The 17,593-nt window shown below is 36.7% G+C and overlaps 1 protein-coding gene across 1 annotated transcript in view; it reads right to left on the reverse strand.

Annotated features, from left to right (window-relative positions):
• Nucleotides 1–16,849, reverse strand: part of LOC111752897 (TLC domain-containing protein 4-like) — a 38,739-nt gene extending 21,890 nt beyond the window's left edge. The window contains exons 1-2 of the mRNA XM_023558447.1: nucleotides 16,533–16,849; nucleotides 11,271–11,360 (exon numbers count right to left, since the gene is read on the reverse strand). Coding sequence (XP_023414215.1) covers nucleotides 11,271–11,360; nucleotides 16,533–16,684 — 242 coding nt within the window. The 5' untranslated portion in view covers nucleotides 16,685–16,849. The remainder of the gene's footprint in view (nucleotides 1–11,270; nucleotides 11,361–16,532) is intronic.
• Between the last annotated feature and the right edge of the window lie 744 nt (nucleotides 16,850–17,593).

Here is a 17,593-nt window from a genome sequence, read left to right on the forward strand (position 1 = left end):
ACTGCAAGCTTTCCTGTCCCCTCCTGCCTCCTAGCCCTTGCCCCTGGGCCATTGTGCCTCTTTAGTCTCCTTTTGTTTTATGGGCCTGTGTAATCTTTGGCTGAAGGGTGAACCTCAGGAGTGACTTCATTACTGAGCTAAAAGGGTGTCCAGGGACTATCATACTCTCAGGGTTTCTCTAGTCTCTGTCAGGCCAGTAAGTCTGGCCTATTTTTGTGAGTTGGAATTTTGTTCTACATTTCCCTGCAGCTCTGTCCAGGACCCTCTATTGTGATCCCTGTCAGAGCAGTCAGTGGTGGTAGCCAGGCGACATCTAGTTGTACAGGACTCAGTCTGGTAGAGGCCGTGGTAGATGTGGTCCATTAGTCCTTCTGTCTTTAGTTTTTTTTATTTTCCCTTGCTCCCAAAGGAGTGAGACCAGTGGAGTATCTTAGATGGCTGCTTGCAGGCTTTTAAGACCTCAGACACTACTCACCAAAGTGGAATGTAGAACATTTTCTTTCTCAACTATGTTATACCAGTTGTGATAGCTGTTCTCTGAGACCATGATCCCCTCAGCAGTTTGGTCCCTCAGGGAGTTTGGATTTGCCTGTGGAGCTTCCATGACATGCCCTGGGCAGGTTGTACTGGCATCCCCAGTATTGTGTACTATCTTACCCTTCACTAAAATTACTACTTGGCTATTTAGTGTTTTTCCATGTCCACCCCTCCCCTCCATTGTAACTAACCATCAAAGATTGTTTTTGTGTAAAACTTTTCATGAATTTTTACAGTAGTGGTCTCATACAATATTTGTCCTTTTGTGATTTACTTTTTTCACTCAGCATAATGCCCTTCAGATACATCCATGTTATGAGATGCTTCCCAGATTCATCATTATTCTTTAACGTTGTGTATACTGCATTGTGTGTATGTAGCATAGTTTATCCATTCATCTGTTGATGGGCATCTAGGTTGTTTCCATCTTTTTGCTATTGTGAATAATGCTGCAATGAACATGGGTGTGCATATGTCTACTCGTTTGACAACTCTTTATTTCTTTAGGATATGTTCCTAGGAGTGGGATTGCCGGATCATATGCTATTTCCATTTCTATTTTCTAAGAAAGTGCCATATCATTTTCCAAAATGGTTGTATCATTTTGCATTCTCAACAGAATTGCGTAAGAGTTCCAATCTCCCCACAGACTCTACAACATTTGTTATTTCCTGTTTTTTTGATCCGTGCCAGTGATGCTGGGATGAGATGATATCTCATTGCGGTTTTGATTTACATTTCTGTAATGGCTAGTTTTTTCTCATGTGTCTGTTGGCTACTTGAATGTCTTTCTTTGGTGAAGTGTCTGTTCATTTCCTTTGCCCCCTTTTAATTGGATTATTTGTCTTTTTGTTGTAGAGGTGTTGGATTTTCTCATAGATTTTAGAGATTAGACTTTTGTCTGATTTGTAATAGCCAAATATTTTTTCCCAGTCTGTGGGTTCTCTTTTTACTCTTTTGGTGAAGTCTTTTGATGAGCATTAAGTGTTTAATTTTTAGAAGATCCCAGTTAGCTAGCTTATCTTCTGGATTTCTATCCTGTTAATGCCGTGTAGTAGAGCCTCTAGCGTTGATTCTATTTTTTCTTCTATGAACTTTATAGTTTTTGGCTTTATATTATGTCTTTGAACAGTTTTGAATTAGTTTTTGTGTATGGTGTGAGGTATGGGTCTTGTTTCATTTGTTTGCAGATAGACGTCCAGTTTTGCCATTGCCACTTGTTAAAAAGACTGTCTTTTCCCCACTCAATGGACTTTGGGCCCTTGTCTAAGATCAGGTGACTGTAGGTGGATGGATTTACATCTGGGTTCTCAATTCTGTTCCATTGGTCAGTGTATCTGCTGTTGTACCAGTACCAGGCTGTTTTGACTACCGTAGCTTTATAGTAGGTTCTAAGGTCAGGTCGTACGAGTCCTTCTACTTTATTCTTCTTCTTCAGTAGTGCTTTACTTATCCGGGGCTTCTTCCCTTTCCACATAAAGTTAATAATTAGTGTTTCCACCTCTTTAAAGAATGTCGTGGTATTCGGATCAAGGTTGGATCGTATTTGTAAACTGCTTTGGGTAGAACTGTCATTTTCACAATGTTGAACCTACCTATCCAAGAGCATGGTATGTTTTTCCATTTATGTAGATCTCCTTTGGTTTCTCGCAATGGTATTTTGTAGATTTCTTTGTATAGGTCTTTTACATTCGTGGTTAGATTTATTCCTAAGTTTTTTTTTTTTTTTTTTAGGGGCTATTATAAATGGTGTTGTTTTCCTCATTTCCTTTTCATTGTTCTCTTTATTGATGTATAGGAATCCAATCGATTTGTGTATGTTTATCTTATATTCTGCTCCTCTGCTGAAGCTATTATTTCCAGTAGTTGTCTCATGGAGTCTTGTGGGTTTTCTACATATAGTATCATATCATACGCAAATAGGGACAGTTTAAAGTATTTATTACCAATTTGAATGCCCTTTATTTCTTTTTCTTGCCTTATTGCTCTAGCTAAGGCTTCCAACACAATGTTAAATAGGAGTGGTGATAAAGGGCATCCTTGCCTTGTTCCTGTTCTCAAGGGAAAAGTTTTCAGCCTCTCTCCATTAAGAATGATGTTGCTCTTTGCATAGATACCCTTTATTATGTTGAGAAATTTCCCTTCTTTATCTATTTTATTGAGAGTTTTTATCAGGAATGCATGTTGGACTTTATCAAATGCCTCTTCTGTGTCGATTGAGATGATCCTGTGATTTTTTTCTTTCTTTTTATTTATGTGGTGAATTACGTTGATTGATTTTCTAATGTTGAACCATTCTTGCATACCTGGTATGAATCCTACTTGGTTGTGGTGTATTATTTTTTATTTATTTATTGTGCTTTAAGTGAATGTTTATGAAAATCGAGTCAGTCTCTCATACAAAAAGTTATACACACCTTGCTATATACTCCTAGTTGTTCTCCCAGTAATGAGACAGCACATACCTCCTCTCCTCCGTGTATTCCCTATGTCCATTCAACCAGCTCCTGTCCCCCTCTTCCTTCTCTTCTTGCCTCCAGATAGGAGTTGACCAGATAGTCTCAAGTATCTACTTGAGCCAAGAAGCTGACTCCTCACCAGTATCATTATCTATCTGAAGTGTTGGGTTCAGGGATGGTTCCAGTCTTGGGCTAACAAAGGGTCCAGGGTCCATGACATCCACGGTCCCTCTAGTCTCAGTCAGAGCATTAAGCCTGGTCTTTTCATAAGAATTTGAGATCTGCATCCCACTGTTCTCCTGGTCCATCAGGGATTCTCTGTTGTGTTCCCTGTCAGGGCAGTCATTGGTGGTAGCCAGGCACCATCTAGTTCTTCTGGTCTCAGGTCGATGTAGTCTTTGGTTTATATGGCCCTTTCTGTATCTTGGGCTCATCTTTACCACATGTCTTTTGTGTTCTTCATTTTCCTTTGCTCCAGGTGGGTTCAGGACCAATTGATGCATCTTAGGTGGCTGCTTTCTAGTGTTTAAGACCCCTGATGCCTCTCACCCAAGTGGGATGCAGAATGTTTTCTTAATACATTCTATTATGCCAATTGACCTAGATGTCCCCTGAAACCGTGGTCTCCAATCCCTGTCCCTGCTACTTTGACCTTTGAAGCGTTCGGTTGTATTCAGGAAACTTCTTTGCTTTTGGTTCAGTCCAGTTGTGCTGACCTCTCCTGTATCGTGTGTTGTCTTTCCCTTCACCTAAAATAGTCCTCGTCTACTTCCTAATTCCCCCAAGCATCTGTCAGTTTGTCATACACTGGGGGCTTATGTGTTACTGTAATGCTGGAAGCTATGCCATCGGTATTCAGATACAAGCAGGGTCATCCATGGAGAACAGGTTTCAGCTGAGCTTCCAGACTAAAAAGAAGGACCCAGGAGTCTACTTCTGAAAAGAATTAGCCAGTGAAAACTTTATGAATGGCAGTGGAACATTGCCTGATATAGTGCCAGAAGATGAGCCCCCCAGGTTGGAAGGCACTCAAAAGACAACTAGGGAAGAGCTGCCTCCTCAAATAGAGTCAATCTTAATGACGTGAATGGAGTAAAGCTTTCCAGACCTTCATTTGCTGATGTGGCACGGCTCAAAATAGGAAGAAACAGCTCCAAATGTCCATCAATAATTGGAACCTAGAATGTATGAAGTATGAATCTAGGAAAATTAGAAATTGTCAAAAAGAAAATGGAACGCATAAACATTGATATCCTACATCTTTTCTCAAGAATGGTGATCCAACCAAATGTGGAAATTATAGAACAATATCATTAATATCACACGCAAGCGAAATTTTGCTGAAGATCATTCAAAAGCACTGCAGCAGTATATCGACAGGGAACTGCCAGAAATTCAGGCCAGATTCAAAAGACGACATGGAACCAGGGATGTCATTGCTGATGTCAGATGGATCCTGGCTAAAAGCAGAGAACACCAGGAGGATTTTTACCTGTGTTTTATTGACTATGCAAATGCATTCAGACGTGTGGATCATAACAAATTACGGATAACACTGCGAAGAATGGGAATGCCAGAACACTTAATTGTGCTCATGAGGAACCTGTACATAGAGCAAGAGGCAGTTGTTTGGATAGAACGAGGAGATACTGAGTGGTTTAAGTCAGGAAAGGTATGCATCAGGGTTGTATCCTTTCACCACACTTTATCTGTATGCTGAGCAAATAATCTGAGAAGCTGGACTATATGAACAAGAACAGGGTATCAAGATTGGAGGAAGGCTCATTAACAACCTGTGTTATGCAGATGACACAACCTTGCCTGCTGAAAGTGAAGAGGACTTGAAGCACTTACACAGCCTTCCTTACGGGTTACGTTTCAATATAAAGAAAACAAAAATGCTCACAACTGGACCAATAAGCAACATCATGATAAATGGAAAAAAGATTGAAGTTGTCAAGGATTCCATTTTATTTGGATCCACAATCAACACCCACGGAAGCCAAAAAAAAAAAAAAACCAAACCAGTTGCCAGCGAGTTGATTCTGACTCATAGGGACCGCAGCAGTTAAGAAATCAAAGGATGCGTTGCATTGGGCAAATCTGCTGCAAAGCACCTCTTTAAAGTGTTGAAAAGCAAAGATGTCACCACGAAGACTAAGGTATGCCTGACCCAAGCCATGGTATTTTCAATTGCATCATATGCATGTGAAAGCTGGACAATGAATAAGGAAGACTGAAGAAGAACTGACGGCTTTGAATTGTGGTGTTGGTGAAGAATATCGAATATACCATGGACTGCCAGAAGAATGAACAAATCTGTCTTGGGAGAGGTAAAATCAGAATGCTCCTTAGAAGCAAGGATAGTGAGACTGCATATTACATACTTTGGACATGTTGCCAGGAAGGATCAGCCCCTGAAGAAGGACATCATGCTTGGTAAAGTACAGGGTCAGCGGAAAGGAGGAGGACCCTCAACGAGGTGGATTGACACAGTGGATGCAACAATGGGCTCAAGCATAACGATTGTAAAGATGGCTCAGGACTGGGCAGTGTTTCATTCTGATGTTCATAGGGTCACTATGAGTCGGTACCGACTCGACTGTACCAAACAACAACAACAATCTAATTAGTGAATACTTCTCTCCTTCCTCCCCACTCTCATAACCATCAAAGAATATTTTCTTCTGTGTTTACACTTTTTCTAGAGTTCTTACAATAGTTGTCTCATACAATATTTGTCCTTTTGCAACTGACTAATTTCACTCAACATAATGCCTTCCCGATTCCTCCATGTTATGAGATGTTTCACAGATTCATCATTATTCCAAAGCATTGCGTAGTAGTCCATTATGTGAATATACATCATTTATTTATCCATTCATCCATTGTTAGACACCTTGGTTGCTTCCATCTTTTTGCTATTGTAAAGTGTGGTGCAGTAAACATGGGTGTGTGTATATCTGTTTGTGTAAAGGCTCTCATTTCTCTAGGATATATTCCAAGGAGGGAAACTGCTGGATCTTATGGCAGTTCTATTTCTAGCTTTTTAATGAAGCTCCAAATTGATTTCCAAAGTGGTTGTGCCATTTTACATTCCTACCAGCAGTGTATAAGCATTCTAGTCTGTCCACAACCTTTACAACATTTATTATTTTTTCTTTTTTGTATTAATTCCAGCCTTGTTGGGGTAAGATGGTATTTAATTGTAAGTTTTGATTTTCATTTCTTTAATGGCTAATGATCATGAGCATTTCCTCATGTACCTATTAGGCACCTGAACATCTTTGGTAAAGTGCCTGTTCCTATCCTTTGCCCATTATTTAATTGGGCTATTTGTCTTTTTGTTGTTGAGTTTTTGCTGTATTATGTAGATTTTACAGATCAGATGCTGATCAGAACTGTCATAGCTAAAACTTTTTCCCAGTGTGTAGGTAATACTTTTACTCTTTTGGTGCAGTATTTGGATGAACATAGGTGTTTAATTTTTAGGAGCTCCCCAGTTATCTAGTTTCTTTTCTGGCGTTTGTGCATTGTTAGTAATATTTTGTATACTGTTTATGCCATGTATTAGGGCTCCTAGCATTGTCCCTATTTTTCCTTCCATGGTCTTTATCGTTTTAGATTTTATATTTAGGTCTTTAATCCATTTTGAGTTAGTTTTCGTGCATGGCATGACGTATGGGTCTTGTTTCATTTTTTTGCAGATGGATATCCAGTTATGCCAGCACCATTTGTTAAAAAGACTGTCTTTTCCCCATTTAACTGACTTTGGGCCTTTGTCAAATATCAGCTGCTCATATGTGGATGGAATTATGTCTGGATTCTCACTTCTGTTCCACTGCTCTATGTATCTGTTGTTGAACCAGTACCAGGCTGTTTTGACTACTGCGGAGGTGAAATATATTCTAAAATCAGGTAGAGTGAGCCCTCCCACTTAGTTCTTCTTTTTTCAGTTATGCTTTAGTTATCCAGGGCCTCTTTCCCTTCCATATGAAGTTGGTGATTTGTTTCTCCATCTCATTAAAAAATGGTATTTGGATCAGAGTTGCATTGTATCTATAGATCGCTTTGGATAGAACAGACATTTTTACAACGTTGAGTCTTCCTATCCATGAGCAAGGTATGTTTTTCCACTTAGATAAGTCTCTTTTGGTTTCTTGTGGTAGTGCCTTGTAATTTTATTTGTATAGGTCTTTTACATCTTTTACATAGATTTATTTCGGAGTATTTTATCTTCTTGGGGGCTGTTGTAAATGGTATTGATTTGGTGATTTTCTCTTTGAAGTACTCTTTGTTGGTGTGGAGGAATCCAACTGATTTATGTATGTTTATCTCTCATTCTGATACTCCGCTAAACTGTTCTATTAGTCTCAGTAGTTTTCTTGAGGATTCTTTAGGTTTTTCTGTGTATAAGATCATGCCATCTTCAGATAGAGATACTTTTACTTCTTCTTTGCCAGTTTGGATGCCCTTTATTTCTTTATCTAGCCTAAGTGCTCTGGCTAGGACCTCCAGAACAATGTTGAAAAAGAGTGGTGATAAAGGGCATCCTTGTCTGCTTCCCGTTCTCCAGGGGAATGCTTTCAGATTCTCTCCATTTAGGATGATGTTCGCTGTTGGGTTTGTATAAATGCCCTTTCTTATGCTGAGGAATTTCCCTTCTATTCCTATTTCTCTGAGAGTTTTTATCATGAATGGGTGTTGGACTTAGTCAAATGCCTTTTCTGCATCAACTGATAACATCATGTGGTTCTTGTCCTTTATTTATGTGGTGGATTACATTGATTGTTTTTCTAATGTTGAACCATCCTGGTATGAATCCCACTTGGTCGTGGTGAATTACTCTCTTGATATGTTGTTGAATTCTGTTGGCTAGAATTTTGTTAAGGATTTTTGTGTCTAAGTTCATGAGGGATATTGGCTGTAATTTTCCTTATTCGTGGTATCTTTACCTAGTTTGGAAACCCTGGTGGCATAGCTGTTAAGTGCTACGGCTGCTAACCAAAGGGTCGGCAGTTTGAATCTCCCAGGCACCCCCTGCAAACTCTATGGGGCAGTTCTACTCTGTCCTATAGGGTCGCTATGAGTCAGAATCTACTCGATGGCGCTGGGTTTGGTTTGGTTTTTTTTTTACCTGCTTTTGGTATCGGGGTTATGCTGGCTTCATAGAATGAGTTTGGGAATATTCCATTCTTCCTATGCTCTAAAATACCTTTAGTAGTGGTGTTAACTCTTCTCTGAAAGCCTGGTAGAATTCTTAAGTGAAGCCATCAGGGCTGGGGATTTTTTGTTGGGAGTTTTTAAATTACTTTTTCAATTTATTCTTTTGTTACGGGTTTATTTAGCTGTTCTACCTCTGTTTGTGTTAGTTTAGGTAAGGTAGTTTGTTTCTAGAAATTTGTCCATTTACTCTAGGCTTTCAAATTTGCTGGGGTACAATTTTTCATAGTAGTCTGTTATGATTCTTTTAATTTCAGGTGCGTATATCACCCACCTCATTTCTTATTCGGGTTATTTTCTTCCTCTCCTGTTTTTCTTTTGTCATTCTGGCCAATCGTTTATCAATTTGGTTAATCTTTTCAAAGAACCAGCTTTTGGTTTTGTTAACTCTTTCAATTGTTTTTCTGTTCTCTGTTTCATTTAATTCTGCTCTAATTTTTATTGGCTTTCTTCCAGTTCCTGAGTGTTTCTTTTGTTGCTCTCTTTCTATTTGTTCAAGTTGTAGGGATAATTGTTTGGTTTTGGCTCTTTCTTCTTTTTGTATGTGTGCATTTATTGATATACATGGACCTCTGAGCACTGCTTTTTCTGTAACCCAAAGGTTCTGGTAGGGTGTGTTTTCATTCTCATTTGATTCTATGAATTTCTTTATTCCATCCTTAATTTCTTCTATAACCTACTAGTTTTTGAGCAAGGTGTTGTTCAGTTTCCATATGTTTGATTTTTTTCCCCTTTCTTTTTCTGTGACTGATTTCTAGTTTTATGGCTTTATAGTCAGAGAAGATGCTTTGTAATATTTCGATGTTTTGAATTCTGCTAAGGCTTGCTTTATGACCTAATATGTGGTCTATTCTGGAGAATGTTCCATGTGTGCTGCAAAAGAAAGTATACTTGTGTGCCATTGGGTGGAGTGTTCTATATATGTCTACGAGGTCAAGTTGGTTGATTGTGGCATTTAGATCTTCCGTGTCTTTATTGAGCTACTTTCCAGATGTTCTATCTGTCACTGAAAGTGGTGTGTTATAGTCTCCTACTATTATTATGGAGCTATCTATCTTACTTTTCAATGTTGTTAGCGTTTGATGTATCTTAAAGCCCTGTCGTTGGGTGCATAAATATTTAATACGGTAATATCCTCCTGGTATATTGTCCCTTAATCGTTATATAGTGTCCTTCCTTATCTTTGTGCTAGATTTAACTTTAAAGTCTGTTTTGTCAGAAATTACTATTGCCACTCCTGCTCTTTTTTGATTGTTGTTTGTTTGATATATATATTTTTTTCCATCCTTTGAGTTTTAGTTTGTGTTTTTTAGTATAAGGTGTGTCTCTTATAGGGAGCATACAGACAAATCATTTTTTTTATCCATTCTGCAACTATCTCTTTATTGGTGCATTTAGTCCATTTACATTCAGCGTGATTATGGATAGGTATGAGTTTAGTGCTGTGATTTTGATGTCTATTTTTGTGTGTTCTCGGCAGGTTCTTTTTTCAGCTTAATTTTTTGTGCTGAGTAGTTTTTCTTTACAAATTGTGTTTTCCTCTTTTTCATTGCTGTTGATGTAGTTTTTGCTGAGTCTTTATGTTTTTCTTGTATTTTATTTTGCTGCGTCGGATTGTTAGTCTCATTTGTAGTTACCTTTTTTTATTATTTACCCCTGTTTTTCTAAGTTTAAACCAATGTCACCTTGACTTCTTCTCCATATGAAAGATCTAAATCTACATTAGTTATTCCATCTTTATTGATTTAATGTTGTCTGTCATGTTTTACATAATGACATTGCTGTTTCCCTGTTTTGAGCTTTTTTTTTTTTTTATCTTGATTTATTTATGTGATTTCCCTGTCAGGGCTGATATCTGGTTTCTCAGTCCTATATTCTAGTTTTAGGTTTTTATCTGATGTTACTGATTTTCTAACCAGGGAACTGCCTTTGGTATTTCTTGTATTTGGTATGGTTTTTACAAATTCCCTAAACTTCTGTTTCTCTGGAAATGTCCTAATTTCGCCTTCATATCTGAGAGACAGTTTTGCTGGATATGATCTTGGCTGACAATTTTTTTCCTTTAAGGCTTTAAATATGTCATTCCATTGCTTTTTTGCCTGCATGGTTTCAGCTGAGTAGTCTGAGCTTATTCTCATTGACTTTATTTTGTAGGTGACTTTTCATTTATTCATAGCTGCTCTTAAGATTCCCTCTTTATCTTTGGTCCTAGCTTGTCATATATATAATTGATTCACTTGTTTTTTGGGTCCTTGTTGTAAGAGAGACCACTGGAAACATCCGACTACTCTGCCATCTTTGCCCTTCCCAACTATTCTTTATTATTTTTTTCATATGATGCTGAATTCTATTGGCTAGAATTTTGTTCAGAATTTTTGCATCAATATTCATGAGAGATCTCGATCTGTAATTTTCTTTTTTTGTGGTGGTTTTGCCTGGTTTTGGTATCAGAGTTATGCTGGCTTCATAGAATGAATTTGGAAGTGTCGTTTCCTTTTCTGGGTTCCGAAATAGTTTGATTAGTCCTGGTCTAAGTGCTTCTCTGAATGTGTGGTAGAATTCTCCAGTGAACACAGTTATTACTGATGCCTCAAATCCTCAAATTCTTCTCACTAAAAAGCCATCAATAATTCTCGTTTTTCATCTCTTTGATATCAATTGATGGCTACAAATTTATGGATTTGAAGGCTAAGTCTTAAGTAGCTTTTATCCAAGTTGATCAATGTGTCTCAGTAATAACTCATTTTCACTCAGAACAGTATTTACAATAACTTCGTTTTATTCACTAACAGTAAAAATGTTTATATCATTACCGTATGCTTCCTATTTTTCATAACAATTGCAATACTAAAACAAAATGGCCCTCATTGTATGTATTCAAATCTAAAATAAAACATTTTAAAGCACGTTGCTGAAATTAATCTTGAACACATGCATTTTCAGAGAACATATAGCATCTCTATGGTTTATGCTTTAAAGTAAGAAATGTTATTATTAATAATTAATATAAAATAGAAATCAAATTGACTGTCTTAGAAATAGACAGCTTACCAAAGTGGATCAGCCGTAGCAGCCTCATGAAATAAAAGAATGTATAGGCTAAAAACTCCAGCCACTAAAGCTTGGCATGTAGATCCCACCCTGAAATGAAACAAAATACATACAAAGATTTTAGATCCTTTTTCACCAAACTTTAACTCATTCTGGCAAAACATTTAGCATTCTTAAGAAGTTATATCTAGAAGCATTTAAATATCATAGTGGAATACATCTGACAGCACAATAGAAAACTGCCATTTCAAAATCCAAAGGCCATACTTACTTTGGAATTAATGACAAAAAGAATGCCCCTGACTGTAGTCCCCTGCTAGGAGACCCAGGAATCACTGCTTGGTGAAGAGCTCTAAAACAGAGGCATACATGACAATGTGGTTGATGGAGTTTTGTAGAGACAGATGGCAACTGGTAACTCCACTACCCAACCCCCTGCTCCCAGCTCCATTTCCAACAGCATCACTGCAGGCTGAGTTCCCTGCTCTTTAGGAAATAAGTTGGGAATGCTTCCAAATGTACTGGCCTTAACCATTTCCTTATCCTTAAAATGGAGCTGTGGTGGCACACTGATTAAGAGATCAGCTACTAACCAAAAGGTCAGCAGTTCAGCAGTTCACATGCACCAGCTGCTCCTTGGAAACCCTATGGGACAGTCTACCCTGTCCTATAAGGTTGCTACGAGTTGGAATTTACTGAAAAGCAGCAGATTCGATTTTGGGGGTTTTTTTGGGGGGTGCTGGGTATAGTTAAAATAGAATTTGGATGGATCATGAAATGAAGATGCATTACCTGGGAGATCTCAGTTTTCAAGGTACACCCACATGCATTATTTCACTTGATTTTCGTAACGAAGCCATAAGAAAGGTAGGGAAGCTATTATTAGTCCTTCTTTCACAATATTATGAAAGCACTTACAAGTAGTGAAATTGAGGCCTGGTTTGAAAGAAGCACTCAAGTGAAAACAAAATGTTCACAAGATCCAAGTCCAGTTTTCTTTTATAGAAGGAATAAGGTTTAAAGGAAAAACATCAGTTTCTATGACTGTATCATGCCAATTAATAATTTAATGACTCAAATGATACCCAAACCCTATGATGTCCCACTTAAGGATCTATATGTAGGTTACTGTGTAGCTATCCACACAGGGAAGTTTTTTACCCAACAGTTTAGGGCTTCTCACATCTTGACTGAGTTTACAAGAAGTTTCTTTTCTCTTCATTAGAATAAAAGATGAAAGGAATAGCAAAGTTTTTTGTTTAAAATACTGGTGTGCAATAAATATCTCTCTACAATATGATCCCGGACCATTAAAAATAACAGAAATATACCAACCAAGATAAAACCTCATGTTAGAAAATCTCATTGTAACATGAAAAACCAATATATTTGATCTAATAGATGATTTTTTTTTAATAGATGATATGTTCCTAAATAGGTGAGTGTAATTATATTAAATGAAATGTTATTTTAAAGTCTCAAAAAATCTAATTTAAAGGCACCGATCCTATGCAATACCAAAGGATCACTGTGAAGTGTGAATAATTAGGCCAATTTATCAGACTTACAGGTCTGGAATTTTCATGCCAAGCACACCTGTACTCCATTTGGTATAGCAAGAGAAAAATGTAAACTCCTTGATGATTAAATGAAACACTCCATCTGTGTAATCCTATAGTTGGCTTTCTGTTGCCATTCAAAAACTGTATAAGTGAAAATAAAAAACATAGCCTCTCTTACTAACCAGTTTTAGTATTCAATAACCTTAAGTCCAAAAAGTTTCCTTTCAGAAATTTCTTTGTTCTTGATACTCAGGCCTCAAATTCTCTTTTCTGTTGAGATGCTATATGTTTAATGGAATGAATTACAAGCCCTCAGCTGATGGAAATGGCATATAACTCATTAAGAGCAAAAACTTCTTGCCATTCAGTCGATGAGAACATGTTGCAACCTTATAGGACACAGCGGAACTGCCCCATAGGGTTTCCAAGGAGCAGCTGGTAGATTCAAACTGCCGACCTTTTGGTTAGCAGCCAAGCTCTTAACCACTGCACCACCAGGGCTCCTATAATTTATCAGAGGTTAGTTGAATGTAACATGGACCAAATAGCTCCCACTATAAGCAACAGGAGAAGCAGACACCCTGTGCTAACATACTATTCTATATTAAAAGTCATACTTTGACACTTCTCTCTTAGTAAAAATTTCATGTCTTATTCTTTAAAATTAGATTCCTGACAAAGAAAAATGTAAATTCATTAGTGTCTACAAAGAAATAGCAAAACGCTACCCAAGATTAAATACTTCAATTTTTCTTTAAAGAAAATTAAAAGAAATGTTTATGCTTACAAAAAGACACTGGTTTTCCAGAAAATAATTAGCGATGCTTTTTACAACTGATTTAATCTTTCACAAATAGCCTGAGTATTACCAATAGAAATAATACAGCTCAAATAAAAAGGAGAGTTAAATTTTTAAGCAGTAGATTTAAAATTAGGAGTATTTCAACACGATGGAAATTTCTAATCCATATGACAGCAAGTGGATAAAAATAAGAAAATTTAAAAATTTTAAGAGTGTATTTTTATATGTAATCTACAAGTATGTAAATTTTCAGAAAAAGCAACAATTAAACACAACTTCTCATTTATAATTAAACTGTTAGCCCTCAGGTGTACATTTTCTGGTGAGGTTTTTCCTCCTATCTTTTTTCTGTTAGATGGCTTAGACTACCCATTATTCAGAGACTTTTTCCTGATTACTAGGAAGAACTATGTGTGTTGTATTCATCTGCCTGTTTCAAGACTGGAGGCTGGGTTTCAATACACAAATGCGTACTTTACTCAAATAGGAGCCAATTTTTTCCCTTTTTGCATTCTCTCTCTCACAGTTGGAGCGGGAAGCAGGAGTAACTCTAAACTATGAGAAAGACAGAGACAGAGAGAACACACCATTTGAATAGTAAACAAATTTTACATAATCCCAGGCTCCTTTTTCAAATGGGAACTCAGTTTGCCAAATGGTATATCCCTGCAGCATAGAATGGCAGTGATAAGACTAAATAATGTAAAGCATTTTTTTCATTTCATTGTTTTGTTTCCTTTTTGTTGCATCCACCTCTCTATACACTCTCTATGGTTTTGACTTGCAGCTTAGCGAAGAATATTGAATATACCATTGACTGCTAAAAGAACATACAAATCTGTCTTGGAAGAAGTACAGCCAGAGCGCTCCTTAGAAGTGGGGATGGTAAGACTTCATCTCACATACTTTGGACATGTTATCAGAAGGGACCAACCCCTGGAGAAGGGCATCACACTTGATAAAGTAGAGGATCGATGAAAAAGAAGAGGACCCTAAATGAGATGTACTGACACAGTGGCTACAACAATAGGATCAAGCATAACAACAGTCTTGAGGATGGTGCAGGACCCGGCAGTGTTACATTCTGTTGTACATAGGGTCGCTATGAGTCGGAACCAACTTGGCAGCACCTAACAACAACAACAAGATTCCAAAAAAAAAAAAAAAATTTTTTTTTTTAAGCATAGTGAAAAAGAAATGGAGAGCTTAAATTAGTAGCAGAGACTGCATGCCCCTAGTTCCCACTCTTCCTTCTCTTTTCCAGCATTCCGTGTATCTTTATATGTCAGAAAGAGTTTAAAATAAATAATGGTTAGTATGTTTAAAAAAAAAAAACATTTCAACAATACAAAGTGTGCTATTCCTCTCATTTTTCAAACGTGGAGAAATGACTCTTACTTTCTGGGCAAGAAGAACTGCAGCATGTACGAACCAAACAAATCAGTATAATGTGCACACGGAAACACCTAAAGTCTTATTCCCATTATGAGTTATGAAAGTGGGTGCCTGAAAGGTGGGAACAGGCTAAATGTCATCAACACATGGATGGATCAACAAAGTGTGGTGCATACACAAATGGGATATCACTCAGCCATAAAGAGAAAGAAGTCCTGATACTATGACATGGATAAGCCCTGAAAACATTGTGCTGAGTGAAATAAGTTAGTATCAGAAGTGACAAATATTGTATGATCTCACTTATATGAAATATCTAGAACGGGCAAGTATATAGAGATCACAGTTTCCTAGTGGTTATCATAGGCGGGGTGGGGTGGCGCAGGAAAGGAAGACACGATGCTTAGGGGACACTGAGGATGATGGAAAAATTCAGGAATGGTTAATGATGATGTGATGCTTGAACAACGTGATGAACATATTTAATGTCACTGAACTGTACATGTGAAGACGGATGAAAAGGCACATGCTCCATTACCTATACATTTACCAAAAAAAAAAAAGTGGATGCCTATAAAACAATTTGACTCAAACAAAGATAAGGGATTTCAGGTCAAATGTGATCTTTCTCGAATATTTAGGCATGTGGCAGAAGTTCTTTAATTCTAAAAGGACAAGTCAATGAAAAATAATTACGAGAATTTTAAAGACTTGCTGAATTCATTTTACAGTTAGCATTAACTTCAACTAAATAACAACAAAAAATATTCCCATAGCTGCTGCCATGCACTGAGGAGGTGAAGCAGTCATCAGAGTCATTTGGTGTTTGAAACCTTGTGAGAGATTAATGAGTTGCAGGAAAAAAAAAAATGTGTAGCCAATTTATCAAAAGCTCCAGCAGATTTCTACATCCTTAGTTAACTTGTTCTTTATCCATTTTTTCCATTAAGAAAAATCTAAAAAGCAATTTTTAACTTTAGAATTACATAGCAAAAAGTACATTCTGAATGGCTCCGAACTGTAATGAAAATATATTAAAAGAGAGAAACGGATGCACTGATCATGCCCTGTGTTCTCTGGTGTGCGGTGTATAACTGCCCTAAGCCAGTGAGTACTACGTATAAGCTGCTCACAATGCCAAGGAATGTCTTCTGTTATCACTTCCAAAGAACATGTGTTTATCTTAAACATTTCAGAAAAGAAAACAAAACAGTAGTCTTAAACAGACAGCTGGTGTCTAACTTTAACCTTCCCACGCATCCCCAGAAAGTTAAATAATTTCATCTTAACACCTTTCAACATAAGAATTTTTAAAATGTCTTGTATGACATTAATCTACTTCTTTCCTTCTATTCCTAAGGTCAAATAATAACAGCTGACCTTAAAATTTGTTACATCCTTCATGAAAAATACTCTTTTGAGATATTTGAGATAGCTACTTTATGTCACGAAACGAGTTTGTTTGTTTTTTTAATTAATCAGTTACATTTTTATTTGCTTTACCTTGAGTTCCATTTAATCTTCTTTTCCAAGCTGAGATCCTTAAAACGTGGAGAAACTTTTGCTGAAAACCAAGAACTTACAAAGTGGAAAATAAGCTGATAGATGACAAAGCTGACAAAAACAGTGCCTAGGTTTATAGCGATGGTATCCATATTTCTTCAACCTATGAAGAGAATTCATAGATATAAATTGTGATCTCATGATGAATCAACATTAAAAATTGCTTACATTTTAAAGAGTAAATCTAGTTTTTAGTATCTTTTTAAGTTAATACAAACTATAAGAATTTTAAGCCTTTTGTATTTTTTCACCCTTACCAGCTGTTTGTTACATGTCTTACATTTATATTTAAAATAAACCCAACCCAGTGCCATCGAGTCAAAGAGGGGTGAAAATCTATTTTCTTAAAGATTTCAATGTTATACATTTTAGAAGACAACTTTAATATCATGAGATTGAAAATCATCCAAGTCTTAAAGTTAAACATTAAGAGGAAATCTGAAGTACTATAACTTAATATATCCTTTTAGTAATATTATTTTTTATTAAACTTAGGAAATATCAACTGATTTCTCTATGCCTCAGTTTCCTCATCTATAAAATGTGAGAGTTGGTTAGATAATTTCTAAGGTACGATTAAGCTAAAAGTCATAAGAGAAATAACATTATCTGCAAAATCAAAACAAGCAATAATTACCAAATAAAAACTAATTGTTCAGTAGGACAAACAATATTTAGAACAAAATTAAAATGGTAAGAAGAATAGTACAGTTCTAGAAAAGAACCATTCCACTTACTACTTAAATTAGTATTTAACTTTTAAAACATATTCTGCAGTCACAACAACAATCCTGCATGGTTTTTATTTGGTTCCTAAAAACCTTAGTAACATTCAGACCAAAAAAACACACTAATGCATTTGCTCATATCCAGCAAACAGAGCATTTCTATGGCTACATCTTTGATGGAGCTGACCCTCAAATGAAAATGAAATGAATCAATACACATTTCCAGCTGCCTAATGTGAAGAAGTAAAGTCACCTACAGAAGCCAATTCACTA

Source organism: Loxodonta africana, chromosome 3 (assembly GCF_030014295.1).
Source record: "Loxodonta africana isolate mLoxAfr1 chromosome 3, mLoxAfr1.hap2, whole genome shotgun sequence".
Taxonomy (NCBI): Eukaryota; Metazoa; Chordata; class Mammalia; order Proboscidea; family Elephantidae; genus Loxodonta; species Loxodonta africana.